The sequence below is a fragment of the Entelurus aequoreus genome, linkage group LG26 (genome assembly GCF_033978785.1).
Source record: "Entelurus aequoreus isolate RoL-2023_Sb linkage group LG26, RoL_Eaeq_v1.1, whole genome shotgun sequence".
Lineage (NCBI taxonomy): Eukaryota > Metazoa > Chordata > Actinopteri > Syngnathiformes > Syngnathidae > Entelurus > Entelurus aequoreus.
Window position 1 is genome coordinate 4501486 of NC_084756.1, and position 15266 is coordinate 4516751.

The 15266-nt window shown below is 44.1% G+C and overlaps 1 protein-coding gene across 12 annotated transcripts in view; it reads left to right on the top strand.

The window, feature by feature from the left end:
* The window catches only part of mybphb (myosin binding protein Hb), a 36095-nt gene extending 23380 nt beyond the window's left edge, over positions 1-12715 (top strand). The window contains exons 7-14 of one of the 12 annotated variants that reach the window (XR_009824686.1): positions 1540-1679; positions 1743-1902; positions 1965-2101; positions 6036-6108; positions 6170-6222; positions 6300-6359; positions 12150-12336; positions 12422-12715. Coding sequence is in view for 2 of the 12 variants with exons in the window: in XM_062037980.1 (XP_061893964.1) it covers positions 1540-1679; positions 1743-1902; positions 1965-2101; positions 6036-6222; positions 6300-6337 (662 nt within the window). In the remaining 10 variants the exon portion in view is untranslated. Of the gene's footprint in view, positions 1-1539; positions 1680-1742; positions 1903-1964; positions 2102-6035; positions 6223-6299; positions 6360-12149; positions 12337-12421 lie in introns of all 12 variants that reach the window. The other 11 variants (XR_009824687.1, XR_009824688.1, XR_009824685.1 and 8 more) reach the window with 11 other exon arrangements.
* Positions 12716-15266: the final 2551 nt, after the last annotated feature.

Consider the following 15266-nt stretch of genomic DNA (forward strand, 5'->3'; position numbering starts at 1 on the left):
AATTAGCCTGTGCGTATTCCGACTCATTTTGCCAGCACGGGGTCACATTTTAAAGTTAAAAGTTAAAGTACCAATGATTGTCACACACACACTAGGTGTGGGGAAATTTGTCCTCTGCATTTCAGGAGAACATCTGCACCGTAACACAACATAAACACAACAGAACAAATACCCAGAATCCCATGCATCCAACTCCTCCGGGCTACATTATACAACCCCCCCCGCGTCGGTTGAGGTGGGCGGGGTTGGGGGGGTGGGGTTTGGTGGTAGCGGGCATGTATAATGTAGCCCGGAAGAGTTGGATGCATGGGATTCTGGGTATTTGTTCTGTTGTGTTTATGTTGTGTTACCGTGCGGATGTTCTCCCGAAATGTGTTTGTCATTCTTGTTTGGTGTGGGTTCACATTGTGGCGCATATTAGTAAGAGTGTTAAAGTTGTTTATATCGCCACCCTCAGTGTAACCTGTATGGCTGTTGACCAAGTATGCCTTGCAGTCACTTACGTGTATGAGCAGAAGCCGCACATAACATGTGACTGGGCCCGCATGCAGATAGTATGGTGAAGAAGCTGACGCGACGACAGGTTGTAGAGGACGCCAAAGGCAGTGCCATCACAGCACGCCCTCAATATTGTCCTTCAATATTGTTGTCCGGGTGAAAGTCGGAGAATGATTGCCCCGGGAGATTTACGGGAGAGGCACAGAAATTCGGAAGTCTCCCGGAAAAATCGGGAGGGTCGGCAAGTATGCAGCTGAGCCGCATCAGAGTGATCAAAGAACCGCATGCGTCTCCGGAGCCGCGGGTTGCCGACGCTCAGGCAAATCATATTCTCTAAAAATGCATTTTTCCATCGATAACATGACATCATCGCGCCAAGTGCTATATATATATATATATATATATATATATATATATATATATATATATATATATATATATATATATATATATATATATATATATGAATAATATATTTCCAGCCCTGCCTCCAGCCAAATTTGTTTTCATTGTAATTTTGAAGAATTTACCTGAATGTGCGTGAACTATTTCTGTACAAAATAGTTAGAAATGTTAAATGTTTGAATATTAACTGTCAGTACTAGACTGGCCTGCCTGTAGTCCAGACATTGAAAATGTGTGGTGCAATATGAAGGCTAAAATATGAGAAGGGAGACTGTTTAACAACTTAAGCTGTACATCAAGCAAGAATGGGAAATAATTCCACTTCAAAAATGTGTCTCCTCAGTTCCCAAACCTTTACTGAGTGTTGTTAAAAGGAAAGGCCATGTAACACACTGGTAGAAATGCCTTTTTAAGTTCATGATTATTTGCAAAAACAGTGTGAACATGAAATATCTTGTCTTTGCAGTCTATTCAATTGAATATAAGTTGAAAAGGATTTGTTGTATTCTCTTTTTATTTACCATTTACACAACGTGACAACTTCACTGCTTTTGTAAAAGACTCACACAGATGACCTAGACCTCGGCACAACTCTTGGGAGGTCTCCTCTCATCTGCTAATCTTGGTGGTTCACAGAGCTGCCAGGACCCCCCGCCAGCTTGAAGATCGTGGACACATGGGGCTTCAACGTGGCCCTGGAGTGGACCGCGCCCAAAGACAACGGCAACACAGAAATCACGGGCTACACCATCCAGAAGGCCGACAAGAAGACTGGAGTAAGTCTTGATTTGAGAAGATGGTTCTTTTGGAGAGTGATCCTGATGAAGTTGTGTCCACAGGACTGGTTCACTGTGCTGGAACACTACAACAGGCTCAACGCCACCATCTCTGACCTCATCATGGGCAACACCTACAAGTTCCGAGTGTTTTCCGAGAACAAGTGCGGTATCAGCGAGGAGTCCGCCGTCACCAAAGACGAGGCGACGATCCTCAAGACAGGTGCGACGTGAGCCCCGACTTTCATGGTTCCCGGCTGCTAAACATCAGCTTCTTCTTCCCAGGAATCGACTACCACGCTCCCGAGTACAAGGAGCACGACTTCACAGAGGCGCCCAAGTTCACCACGTCTCTGGCCAACCGGGCCACCACAGTGGGCTACAGCACCAAGCTGCTGTGCTCCGTCAGGGGGTTCCCCAAGGTACGCCCTCCAGCCTTCCATCGCTAAGTCCGTCCGCAACGGCTCCGCATGCCGATCCGGTCTGGGTGAGGAGGCTCGGACTGGACCTGACAGTTTTTGCATGGTGGTTCAGGGCAGGGTTAGGGGGAGGCCATGACGTCAGATGGAAAGATGGGGTCAAGGTGTGACATTCCCAAGGGGTCGTCACCGTGGCGTTAGAACTCTACAGTCCACTTCCATCATGAGTTTCTCTCTCAACGTGAATAACGTAAATCAAGGGTCCCCAACCTTTTTTTACCGGGGACCGCTTTAATGTATGCATTATTTTCACGGACCGGCTTTCCACGTGTGGCAGATAAAAACAGCAAAACAATGTGCATGAAAATTCAACTCACCATAACGCTATAGTAGGCACGTTGATGGCATTTACTGTATACCAGTGTTTCTTAACCATAGGGCCGGGTCCCAGTGTTGGCCCGCAAGCGCCCCTCTAGAATGTAATATCTTGTTTTTTGTAATACACTTTTCTACCACTTGCGGCAGTAATGACAATATAAAACAAACAAAAGAAGTATGGTGCTTGTTATGTTTACTGAAGGGCAGGTGACGGCAACAGACACAAGGGGATCATTTGTAGCTCTGAGATTTATTATATCTATCTATCTATCTATCTATCTATCTATCTATCTATCTATCTATCTATCTATCTACCGTAATTTCCGGACTATAAGCCGCTACTTTTTCCCCTCGTTCTGGTCCCTGCGGCTTATACAAGGGTGCGGCTTATTTACGGCCTGTTCTTCTCCGACACCGACGAAGAGGATTTCGGTGGTTTTAGTACGCAGGAGGAAGACGATGACACAATGATTAAAGACTGACTTTTCCTATACCTGTAGGCTGGTTATTTTGATAACGTACAGGCGAGCACTTTGTATTACTTTGCACCGTTGTATTATTTGTACTCTGCACGAATGCTGTTCGCCATGTCAAAGATGTGAAAGTTTGATTGAATGATTGAAAGATTTATTGTTAATAAATGGGACGCTTTGCGTTCCCAAACAGTCATCTCTGTCCCGACAATCCCCTCCGTGGTAGCAGGAACCACTATATACTACGGTAATTACACATCAAAACCCTGCGGCTTATAGTCGGGTGCGGCTTATATATGGAGCAATCTGTATTTTCCCCTAAATTTAGCTGGTGCGGCTTATAGTCAGGTGCGGCTTATAGTCCAGAAATTACGGTATCTATCTATCTATCTATCTATCTCAAACAATACTAAATATTATAACTAAGGAAATGGAGTGTGACAAAATCCAAGAGTGTGTATGGTGTAAGACTGTGTAGTATTTAACTGGAGCGTTTTACCATAAATGTTGGAGGTATGTGTTGAGAGGAGCGGTGCTGTCTGACAAGGGCAAGGCAGGCAGGGTTGTCCAGGGGCGGAATGTGGGGTCGAGAGGCAGGAACGAGTCGTCGTAGTCCGGGGGCAAGCGAGGAGTCGAGAACCAGGAAGCACGAAGGAGGCAGGGAAGATCCAGGAGCACAAGACGCACAGCTTGACTCGGGGATGCACACAGGGAACTGCGGGGTGAGGGAGGCCACGACAATAAACGCAGGGAAAAACACAGTGATCAGGACAGAAGGCAACTAGGAAACTGGAGACGAGCTTACGGTACGCCAACAGAAGGTTATATTCCGGCGAGCGATGGCAGGTTGTGCAGGCTTAAGAAGACCAGGAAGATCATCACCGACAGGTGCGCTGATTTCAGATTGATTGCAGCCGGTGGAGTGGCGCGTGCAGGAGAGGAGCGGCCGTGGGCGTGTCCCGAGATGCGCTCTGCTGCGCTCATTGAGGAATGCGCATTGGCATGTGCCCGGGCTGTGACGGCGCTAATGTCATAGAGAAATTTCTTAAGCGCAAAAATGATGACTAAAGTGGTGAAGCTGTATTTTCCTCTGCACTTTAATTGTATGGACAGTTTAGTTAAACATATGTATTGTTAATTAAGTTTATTTATTTTAGCACAACATATTATATATTGTTTGTAAATGTATGTTGTCTAAACAGCCTAACTTAAGCCTGAGGTTTATTTGTTAAATTAATTATACGATCTTTGTGATTAACACATGCTTTTATATCATTTTACAAGGTAGTAAACTGTAAGTAGGTTCGATATTTTGTTTTTATTGAATATGATTAAAATCAAGAGTAAGATGACTAATTTAGTGTTAATATTGGAGTGGTCCCCGGGTCCCTCTGTAGTGGAAAAGTTGGGCCCTGAGTAAGGATGATGTTTGATAAGAAATGATCGAGTTCGAGCCTATTATCGAATCCTCTTATCGAACCGATTCCTTATCGATTCTCTTATCGAGTCCAGATAGGTTGTTGTATATGGAAAAAAACACAATATTTGGTTTAACAAAAGCTCACTTTTATTATATAAGAAAAAAATAAAATGTAATAAATAAATAAATATTGACTGTTACCCCCCTAAAAAAATAAAATAAAATAAATAAATATTGACTGTTGTTACACAAAGTATATTAAGTGGGATTTTTCAGAAAAACAAATATATACAGTAACACAAAAACAACCTGTCTCTGTGATCACTATAGGTGTATAAATAATAATATAGTGTTAAATAAAATCAGTCCCTTGGGCACAAAACTGAAAATAATACAGCTCTCCAAAAAGTGCAATTCTGCACTGTAACTGTTTATGATGCTTTGACATTTTTGCACTATTTCTTTATTGAAAGAAAATTCTATGAAGAGAAAAGTTTTCTGCAAATGTGGTTACAATGCTAAACAATGGAAAGTTAAAGCTAAAAAAGAAATACACTTGATTGAGTTAAGATTATTTCTTTATAGGGGGAAAGATGTGACGTTATGAGCTAGGGAATATAACTACACTACCCAGCATGCAACGGGAGTGACGAGCATCAGCGGTAGCCCCGAAAAGTGTTGTTGCATGTCGCCACCCGGCAGCTAAGAACGAGGTTATGAGCACGCTGTGAAAGTAAACGTCAAGAACTCAGCCAACACGCCTCGTCTGCATTATTTATAATTAGACAGACAACACATATACAGTGTGATTTTGTTTTGTTTACAAGGAAAGAAAAACAAAAGTTAAAAAAGGGAGATATGTTGTGTATATACATATGTATGTGCTGCGGTTGCTTTAAGAACGTTGCGACAGCTGCCGTAAAGGAGGTGCGTTGCTAGCCTGGTTGCTCTGTTTCCGGTTGGTCGTAAAAGTGTTGGTCATGTGTTTGTACCCTGCTCAAATCTCTCAGTAAAGTTATTCATTGGATTATACCTTTTTGTTTTGAACTTTATTACACCTTGAGCGCGGTCCATTGTTTTTCCTGCTTTCCCTGTCTGCGCCTAATGACTGAGCTACGTGACGTCATTTCTTGTGATGTCTCACGGGGCATTTCTGGTCGGGACGGGATTCGTTCCGAGGGATTCCAATAAAGCACCAACTCTTTTTCTTTACTATAGTGGTCTCGATAACGAGTACCGGTTCGCAAAAAGGGATTTGAGTCCGAGGACTCTGTTCTTTTCTTATCGAACAACCGGGAAAACCGGTTTCGAGTATCATCCCTAGTCCTGAGGTCAAACTGGTTAAGAACCCCTGCTATATACGAGGACCCTGCAGATGGCAATTAGCTTTTGGCTACAATATGCCACATTCAAATGTTATAGGTTCATTAATGTGCATTAAAGTACTATAACAAGTGGTGACTTCCTATCAAGAGTTGTAATATACATCTATAAACAAGCTTATTGCTGTGTTTAGTGTGACAGGCAAGAGTTAAGTTGGACAAAATGTGTTTCTAAATTAATTAATGTTTCTGTGCGAATGCGTCACGGACCGGTGGTTGGGGACCACTGACGTAAACGACCCGCTAGTTGTTGAGACTTGTCTACGTAAAATGTCTTCCTGCAGCCCAAGATCGAATGGCTCAAGAACCAGATGATCATCGGAGAAGACCCGAAATTCAGGCAGATCTGCGTCCAGGGTATCTGCTCCCTGGAGATCCGCAAACCGGTTAGCTTTGACGGCGGCGTGTACACCTGCAGGGCCAAAAACCACCACGGCGAGGTCACCATCAGCTGCAAGTTGGAGGTCAGACGTAAGTCGGAACGAGACGTCGCCTTGGTTTCTAGACTTTCAAGTGAAGACTGACCACTTTGTCTTTCCTGAGAACAGAGCCGGTGATTGCAGAGGCAGACAAGAAGAAGAAGTAGGGCGTCAGATTCTTTCACGCAGGTAAGAACATGAGTCAACTCAAAACCAAAGCAAGGTTGCACTTTGGGCCTGATCTACTAAGATGCAAACAGCATGTGCAGACCATAACATTGTGAGCGCTACATGTTGCGTGTGATCTTCTACCACTTTGTGGACCATTGATAACCGGTACAAAAATGCGTGCTGTGACCATGGAGACATTTATTTCCCTCCACATCTTTGGCATCATATGGTCCAACATGTGGCGTTTTGTCATGTTGTTGACATGCAGCACACAAATCTACAAACCCCGTTTCCATATGAGTTGGGAAATTGTGTTAGATGTAAATATAAACGGAATACAATGATTTGCAAATCCTTTTCAACCCATATTCAATTGAATGCACTGCAAAGACGACATATTTGATGTTCAAACTCATAAACTTAATTTTTTTTTTGCAAATAATAATTAAGTTAGAATTTCATGGCTGCAACACGTGCCAAAGTAGTTGGGAAAGGGCATGTTCACCACTGTGTTACATGGCCTTTCCTTTTAACAACACTCAGTAAAGGTTTGGGAACTGAGGAGACACATTTTTGAAGCTTCTCAGGTGGAAGTCTTTCCCATTCTTGCTTGATGTACAGCTTAAGTTGTTCAACAGTCCGGGGGTCTCCCTTGTGCTATTTTAGGCTTCATAATGCGCCACACATTTTCAATGGGAGACAGGTCTGGACTACAGGCAGGCCAGTCTAGTACCCGCACTCTTTTAATATGAAGCCATGTTGATGTAACACGTGGCTTGGCATTGTCTTGCTGAAATAAGCAGGGGCGTCCATGGTAACGTTGCTTGGATGGCAACATATGTTGCTCCAAAACCTGTATGTACCTTTCAGCATTAATGGCGCCTTCACAGATGTGTAAGTTACCCATGTCTTGGGCGCTAATACACCCCCATACCATCACAGATGCTGACTTTTACACTTTGCGCCTATAACAATCCGGATGGTTCTTTTCCTCTTTGGTCCGGAGGACACGATGTTTCCAAAAACAATTTCAAATGTGGACTCGTCAGACCACAGAACACTTTTCCACTTTGTATCAGTCCATCTTAGATGAGCTCAGGCCCAGCGAAGCCGACAGCGTTTCTGGGTGTTGTTGATAAAAGGTTTTCGCCTTGCATAGGAGAGTTTTAACTTGCACTTACAGATGTAGCGACCAACTGTAGTTACTGACAGTGGGTTTCTGAAGTGTTCCTGAGCTCATGTGGTGATATCCTCTACACACTGATGTCGCTTGTTGATGCAGTACAGCCTGAGGGATGGAAGGTCACGGGCTTAGCTGCTTACGTGCAGTGATTTCTCCAGATTCTCTGAACCCTTTGATATTAAGGAGCGTAGATGGTGAAATCCCTAAATTCCTTGCAATAGCTGGTTGAGAAAGGTTTTTCTTAAACTGTTCAACAATTTGCTCAGGCATTTGTTGACAAAGTGGTGACCCTCGCCCCATCCTTGTTTGTGAATGACTGAGCATTTCATGGAATGTACTTTTATACCCAATCATGGCACCCACCTGTTCCCAATTTGCCTGTTCACCTGTGGGATGTTCCAAATAAGAGTTTGATGAGCATTCCTCAACTTTATCAGTATTTATTGCCACCTTTACCAACTTCTTTGTCACATGTTGCTGGCATCAAATTCTAAAGTTAATGATTATTTGCAAAAAAACAAAAGTTTATCAGTTTGAACATCAAATATGTTGTCTTTGTAGCATATTCAACTGAATATGGGTTGAACATGATTTGCAAATAATTGTATTCAGTTTATATTTACATCTAACACAATTTCCCAACTCATATGGAAACGTGGTTTGTATTATGGACCACCTTTTATATTGAAATGTAATCATTACAACAGAAGTTACTTTCAGGCAATTCAAGCATTAATTTTCACGTCAAAATATCACTTCTGTGTTTTTTTCAAAGAAAAATAAAATAAGATAGGATAGGATGTGAAGAAAATTGCCTCAGTCGCAGGTACTCGCTCTTCCTCTCGCCTCAACGCCGCACTGAGTTGCAGGACGGGGAGATGATCAGGAGCTAACCACCGAGCTAGCTTACTTGTTGTCGCCTGCGTTTGCTATCCGAGCCACAACGTTGCTGCTAATCATATTTGGATGATTACAATCCCAACACTTTTTAGTTCATTGTAGTTCTACAGTATTTATTAGTAGTCAGCCAGAAGGTCTATTTTTGACGTGAACAGAGGTCACAACACAGGAAGTATACTACCTGAGGGGGCGTGGCTACAGGATAGAGTTGCCAAATGGGAACATTTTTCTGCATGCATGTTATATAATTTATCAATGATAATAATGTATGTATGTATAGTTTAAAAATAAAAAAATTGTAGTTAGAATTAGAGATGTCCGATAATGGCTTTTTTGCCAATACCCGATATTCCGATATTGTCCAGCTCTTAATTACCGATTCCGATATCAAGCGATACCGATATATACAGTCGTGGAATTAACACATTATTATGCCTAATTTTGTTGTGATGGATGCATTAAACAATGTAACAAGGTTTTCCAAAATAAATCAACTCAAGTTATGGAAAAAAATGCCAGCATGGCACTGCCATATTTATTATTGAAGTCACAAAGTGCATTATTTTTTTTAACATGCCTCAAAACAGCAGCCTGGAATTAGGGACATGCTTTCCCTGAGAGAGCATGAGGAGGTTGAGGTGGGCGGTGTTGAGGTGTGGTGGGAGGTGGTAGTGGGGGGTGTATATTGTAACGTCCCTGAAGAGTTAGTGCTGCAAGGGGTTCTGGGTATTTATTCTGTTTGTTGTGTTACGGTGCGGATGTTCTCCGAAATATGTTTGTCATTCTTGTTTGGTGTGGGTTCACAGTGTGGCGCACATTTGTAACAGTGTTAAAGTTGTTTATACGCCCACCCTCAGTGTGACCTGTATGGCTGTTGACCAAGTATGCTTGCATTCACTTGTGTGTGTGTGAAAAGCCATAGATATTATGTGACTGGGCCGGCACGCAAAGGCAGTGCCTTTAAGGCACACCTCCAATATTGTTGTCTGGATGGAAATTGGGAGAATGGTTGCCCCAGGAGATTTTCGGGAGGGGCACTGAAATTCGGGAGTCTCCCGGGAAAATTGGGAGGGTTGGCAAGTATGACAAGGAGACGCGACTGCTCTGTACTTCTCCCTACGTCCGTGTGCCACTCCGTACAGCGGCGTTTTAAAAAGTCATACGTTTTACTTTTTGAAACCGATACAGATAACGTAATTTCCGGACTATAAGCCGCTACTTTTTCCCCTCGTTCTGGTCCCTGCGGCTTATACAAGGGTGCGGCTTATTTACGGCCTGTTCTTCTCCGACACCGACGAAGAGGATTTCGGTGGTTTTAGTACGCAGGAGGAAGACGATGACACAATGATTAAAGACTGACTTTTCATATACCGGTAGGCTGGTTATTTTGATAACGTACAGGCGAGCACTTTGTATTACTTTGCACCGTTGTATTATTTGTACTCTGCACGAATGCTGTTCGCCATGTCAAAGATGTGAAAGTTTGATTGAATGATTGAAAGATTTATAGTTAATAAATGGGACGCTTTGCGTTCCCAAACAGTCATCTCTGTCCCGACAATCCCCTCCGTGGTAGCAGGAACCACTATATACTACGGTAATTACACATCAAAACCCTGCGGCTTATAGTCGGGTGCGGCTTATATATGGAGCAATCTGTATTTTCCCCTAAATTTAGCTGGTGCGGCTTATAGTCAGGTGCGGCTTATAGTCCGGAAATTACGGTAATTTCCAATATTACATTTTAAAGCATTTATCGGCCGATAATATCTCCAGTTAGAATGTATTTGTTTAAAGGCCTACTGAAATGATTTGTTTTTATTTAAACGGGGATAGCAGATCCATTCTATGTGTCATACTTGTTCATTTCGCGATATTGCCATATTTTTGCTGAAAGGTTTTAGTAGAGAAATCGACGTTAAAGTTTGCAACTTTTGATCGCTGATAAAAAAAGGCTTGCCTGTACCGGAAGTAGCGTGACGTCACAGGTTGAAAGGCTCCTCATATTTCCCCATTGTTTACACCAGCAGCGAGAGCGATTCGGACAGAGAAAGCGACGATTACCCAATTAATTTGAGCGAGGATGAAAGATTTGTGGATGAGGCACGTGAGAGTGAAGGACTAGAGTGCAGTGCAGGATGTATCGTTTTTTCGCTCTGACCGTAACTTAGGTACAAGCTGGCTCTTTGGATTCCACACTTTCTCCTTTTTCCATTGTGGATCACGGATTTGTATTTTAAACCACCTCGGATACTATATCCTCTTGAAAATGAGAGTTGAGAACGCGAAATGGACATTCACAGTGACTTTTATCTCCACGACAATACATCGGTGAAGCACTTTAGCTACTGAGCTAACGTGATAGCATCGGGCTTAACTGCAGATAGAAACAAAACAAATAAGTCCCTGACTGGAAGGATAGACAGAAGATCAACAATACTACCAAACTCTGGACATGTAAATACACGGTTAATGCTTTCCAGCCTGGCGAAGCTTAACAATGCTGTTGCTAACGACGCCATTGAAGCTAACTTAGCTACGGAACCTCGACAGAGCTATGCTAAAAACATTAGCTCTGCACCTACGCCAGCTCTCATCTGCTCATCACGACCCGTGCTCACCTGCGTTCCAGCGATCGAACTGTACGACGAAGGACTTCACCCGGTCACCGATGCGGTCGGCGGCCCGGAGACGGAGGAAGTCAAGGTGAGGTCGGCGGCTAGCGCGTCTGCTATCCATCTCAAAGTCCTCCTGGTTGTGTTGCTGTAGTCCCACCTACAACTTTCTTCTTTGCAGTCTCCATTGTTCATTAAACAAATTGCAAAAGATTCACCAACACAGATGTCCAGAGTACTGTGGAATTTTGAGATGAAAACAGAGCTTTTTGTATTGGATTCAATGGGCTCCGGATACTTCCGCTTCAACAGTTGACGTCACGCGCAAACGTCATCATATCGAAACGGTTTCAACCGGAAGTTTGCCGGGAAATTTAAAATTGAACTTTATAAGTTAACCCGGCCGTATTGGCATGTGTTGCAATGTTAAGATTTCATCATTGATATATAAACTATCAGACTGCGTGGTCGGTAGTAGTGGCTTTCAGTAGGCCTTTAAAGCATTTATCGGCCGATAATATCTTCAGTTAGAATGTATTTGTTTAAGCACCTTGTAATTGCATGTAAATTGATTGTTGATAGTATTTATGAGGCCCTTCTTTTGCAGTATATTTGATTTGTTTTTATTTTTGTAATCAGCCTGACCTAAGCCTTGATAGTAATATTTGTGATGAACGCATGCTTTCATACCACTTGACAAGGTTTAAACTAAGTGTCTTAGATATAATTATTGAATACGGTTAAAATCAAGAGTGAGATTACTAATTGAGTGTTAATATTTGAGTGGGCTCCGGGTCCCTCTGTATTGGAAAAGTTGGGCCCCGAAGTCAAAAAGGTTAAGTACCCCTGTATAGGCTAAAATGTATAAATAGTGTGTCGTCATGGAGGTTTTGTAAAGAGATGTGCACAAACCAAGATGACATGGCCGTTAGTACATTTTTACATGCTATAATTCTACGTTCAGAGGTCCAAAAGTTTGGTGTACATAAGTGTTGAGGGGACCCAGGTTGTCTCGGGACACACTTACTAAACATGGAGGCACTAATCTTGGACGAGGTGGCCAAGTGTCGGAATCCATCAATTCTATCAGCTCATATTTCTGTGATTCAGCAGCAGATTTTTGTGTGCAGCCCAACTTCCAATCTTTGATCAAGTAAGGTTTACTGAGCAGGTGTGTGACTGTGAGTCCACCGCATGAAATACTTCCACTTTCCTGTGACGTCCTTCTCACCTAACACCTGTCCTGCTTGTTTGGATACTAAATCCGGGCACAGGTGGCCAGGCCTGGCAGCATAAGGTGAGAGACACTTATAGCCACGTCTAAAAGTGTCCCGATGAAGCGAGTAGAGGTGTTTCAACTTCCTGTCTGACCTTCTCTGCAGGAAGATGCTGGAGGCCCTGGAAGAGCATGTACATACTGGCTGATGACCACACACTCCACCAGCGATTTCTCCAAACCCTAAGCTTCACATTGACGTGTTTGTATCAATTTCATTTGTGCTTTTTGTGTTTTCTGTAAATGAACATCACAAGATGACGGCTATGGAAAAAGGCTAATAAGTCAAGTAGGACTAGAGAATAGTCGTGTAAGAAAACAAAAGTCAACAAGTGGTCAGAACATGAAGGACCAGCGAAGGAATACGTAGTCTGTTACAGAAAACTACTTGAAATAAACAATGTCTGAATAATCCTTAGTGTGCAGCCTTGTTTGTTCATTTTTGTGTTGGCAGCTTATTTCTTGACCAAGTCCAGGAAGTAGACTAATGCAAGAACATGTCACCTCATAAAAGTCAGCGAGACTCATATTACTGGTGAAGCAGTGTGCCAGCGTCCACGTTCTAAACATGCCAAACTATCGAGCTATTGGCCCACGGGGGTACTGGCACTGTGACACCCGGGCAGGGGGCCAGAGATATGCACGCTACATTAGGCTCACTAATTAATACGTGGACGTCTTTTTTTAATAAGTGCAAAATGAGCCAAAAGAGATGGTTTTGGAATGTGTTGGATGTGCAATGCTGCCCTCTGTTGGTAGAAGTGGGCAATGACAGACAATGTGTTTGTTGATGGGAGTATACATGTGATGTTGCAAAGGTATGCAACATCAATATAAATACACACATGTAGGTTGAGTACATGAAGTATTTTACACCTGCATTGATTTAAGTATGGAAAGTTTTTTCCCCCCTCTCCCCTCAGTGCAACACTGACATTAGAATCAGAATCAGAATAGTTTTATTGCCATTGTTTGAGAACGGGTTCACAAACTAGGAATTTTTCTTGGTGGGAGAGTCAATCAGGGTGAGGGGGGATGGTGGGGCTGTGACTTTCCTGAAGTCCATGATCATCTCCACTGTTTTCTGGGCGTTCAGCTCCAGGTTGTTGAGGCTGCACCAGGACGTCAGCCGGTCCACCTCTCTCCTGTAGGCGGACTCATCGCCATTCGAGATGAGCCCGATGAGGGTGGTGTCATCCGCAAACTTGAGCTGTTTTACGGATTGGTGACTGGAGGTGCAGCAGTTTGTATACAGGGAGAAGAGCCAGGGGGAGAGTACACAGCCCTGAGGAGTACCAGTGTTTGTGGTTCGACTGTCCGAGACAATCTTCCCCAGCCGTACGTGCTGTCTTCGGTCTGTCAGGAAGTCATTAATCCAACTGCAGAGGGAGTCGGGCACGCTGAGCTGGTAGAGCTTGTCTCGTAGCAGTCCAAGGAGGATGGTGTTGAAGGCAGAGCTGAAGTCCACAAACTGGATCCTAGCGTAGGTTCCTGGGGAGTCCAGATGCTCCAGGATGAAGTGGAGGGCCAGGTTCACTGCATCATCCACAGACCTGTTGGCTCTGTAGGCGAACTGCAGTGGGTCCAGGAGGGGGGTGGTGATGTCCTTGAGGTGGGGCAGGACCAAGCGCTCAAAGGACTTCATGACCACAGACGTCAGCGCGACCGGCCTGTAGTCATTTAGTCCTGTGATCCGTGCTTTCTTGGGGACAGGGACAATGGTAGAGGTCTTAAAGCAGGACGGCACGCGGCATAGCTCCAGAGAGGTGTTAAAAATGTCAGTGAAGGCAGGAGCCAGCTGGTCCGCACAGTGTCTGAGAGTGGAGGGGGAGACACCATCCGGCCCGGGGGCCTTCCGCGTATTCAGCTTCAAGAACTGCCGGCGTACATCCTCTTCTTTGATGGAGAGGGTCTTTACAGTCTTATGATGTTTTTGGAGTCCTGTGATGTCATTGGAGTCATTTGAGTCCTTTAACTCCTTTAATGAAGTGCTGGCATTGGTGGGGAGGGTGATGGTGGGGGGAGCATGGCTTTGATGAGCTGAAGGCCGTTCATGACGACAGTAATGTGTGTTGAGGCCCTGAGCGAGAGTCCGGTCATTCAGGGCCTGGGGGGTTTTGGGCTTGTAGTTCGTAAGGGCCCTTAGACCTCTCCAAACTGCCGCAGAATCATTGGAGCGGAACTGTTCCTGTAGACGGTTAGAGTACACAGATTTAGCTTTCTCCACTTCCCTGGTGAAGTGGTACTTCGCTTCTCTGTATGTACTTCGGTCCCCGCTTCTCCACGCAGCCTCCTTCTTCTTGCGCAGCTGTCGGAGCTTGGGTGTGAACCAGGGCTTGTCGTTGTTATAACAAACCCTGGTGCGCGTTGGAATGATGCGCGCCTCATTGAACTGTATGTATGAGGTCACAGTGTCCGTATACTCGTCCAGATTGTTCGTGGCCGCTCCAAATGCCTCCCAGTCTGTCGTTTCCCAACAAGCACGCAACTCGTCCACATACTCGGCGGTGAAACACTTAATGTTCCTCATAACAGGTTTAGCCAGTTTCAGTCTCTGTCTGTATGAAGGGATTAAGTGCACCATCACGTGATCTGATAGTCCAAGAGCAGCGCGCGGGACTGCATGAAAAGCCTTGCTCAATGTAGTGTAGCAGTGATCCAGCGTGTTCTCCTCTCTGGTCGGGCATTTAATAAACTGTCTATACTTTGGTAATTCCTGGCTCAAATTTCCCTTGTTAAAGTCACCAAGCATGATAACAAGAGAGTCAGGAAAAGACCGTTCCACATGTAAGATCTGTCCTGCGAGCGTGCGCTGAGCGTCACGCACGTCCGAGCCGGGCGGGATGTTAACAGCCACGAGAATGAATGAAACAATCTCATGCGGTGAGTAAAAGGGCTTACAGTGGATGAAGAAATATTCCAGAGAAGAAGAACAGTGTCTGGAAATCACT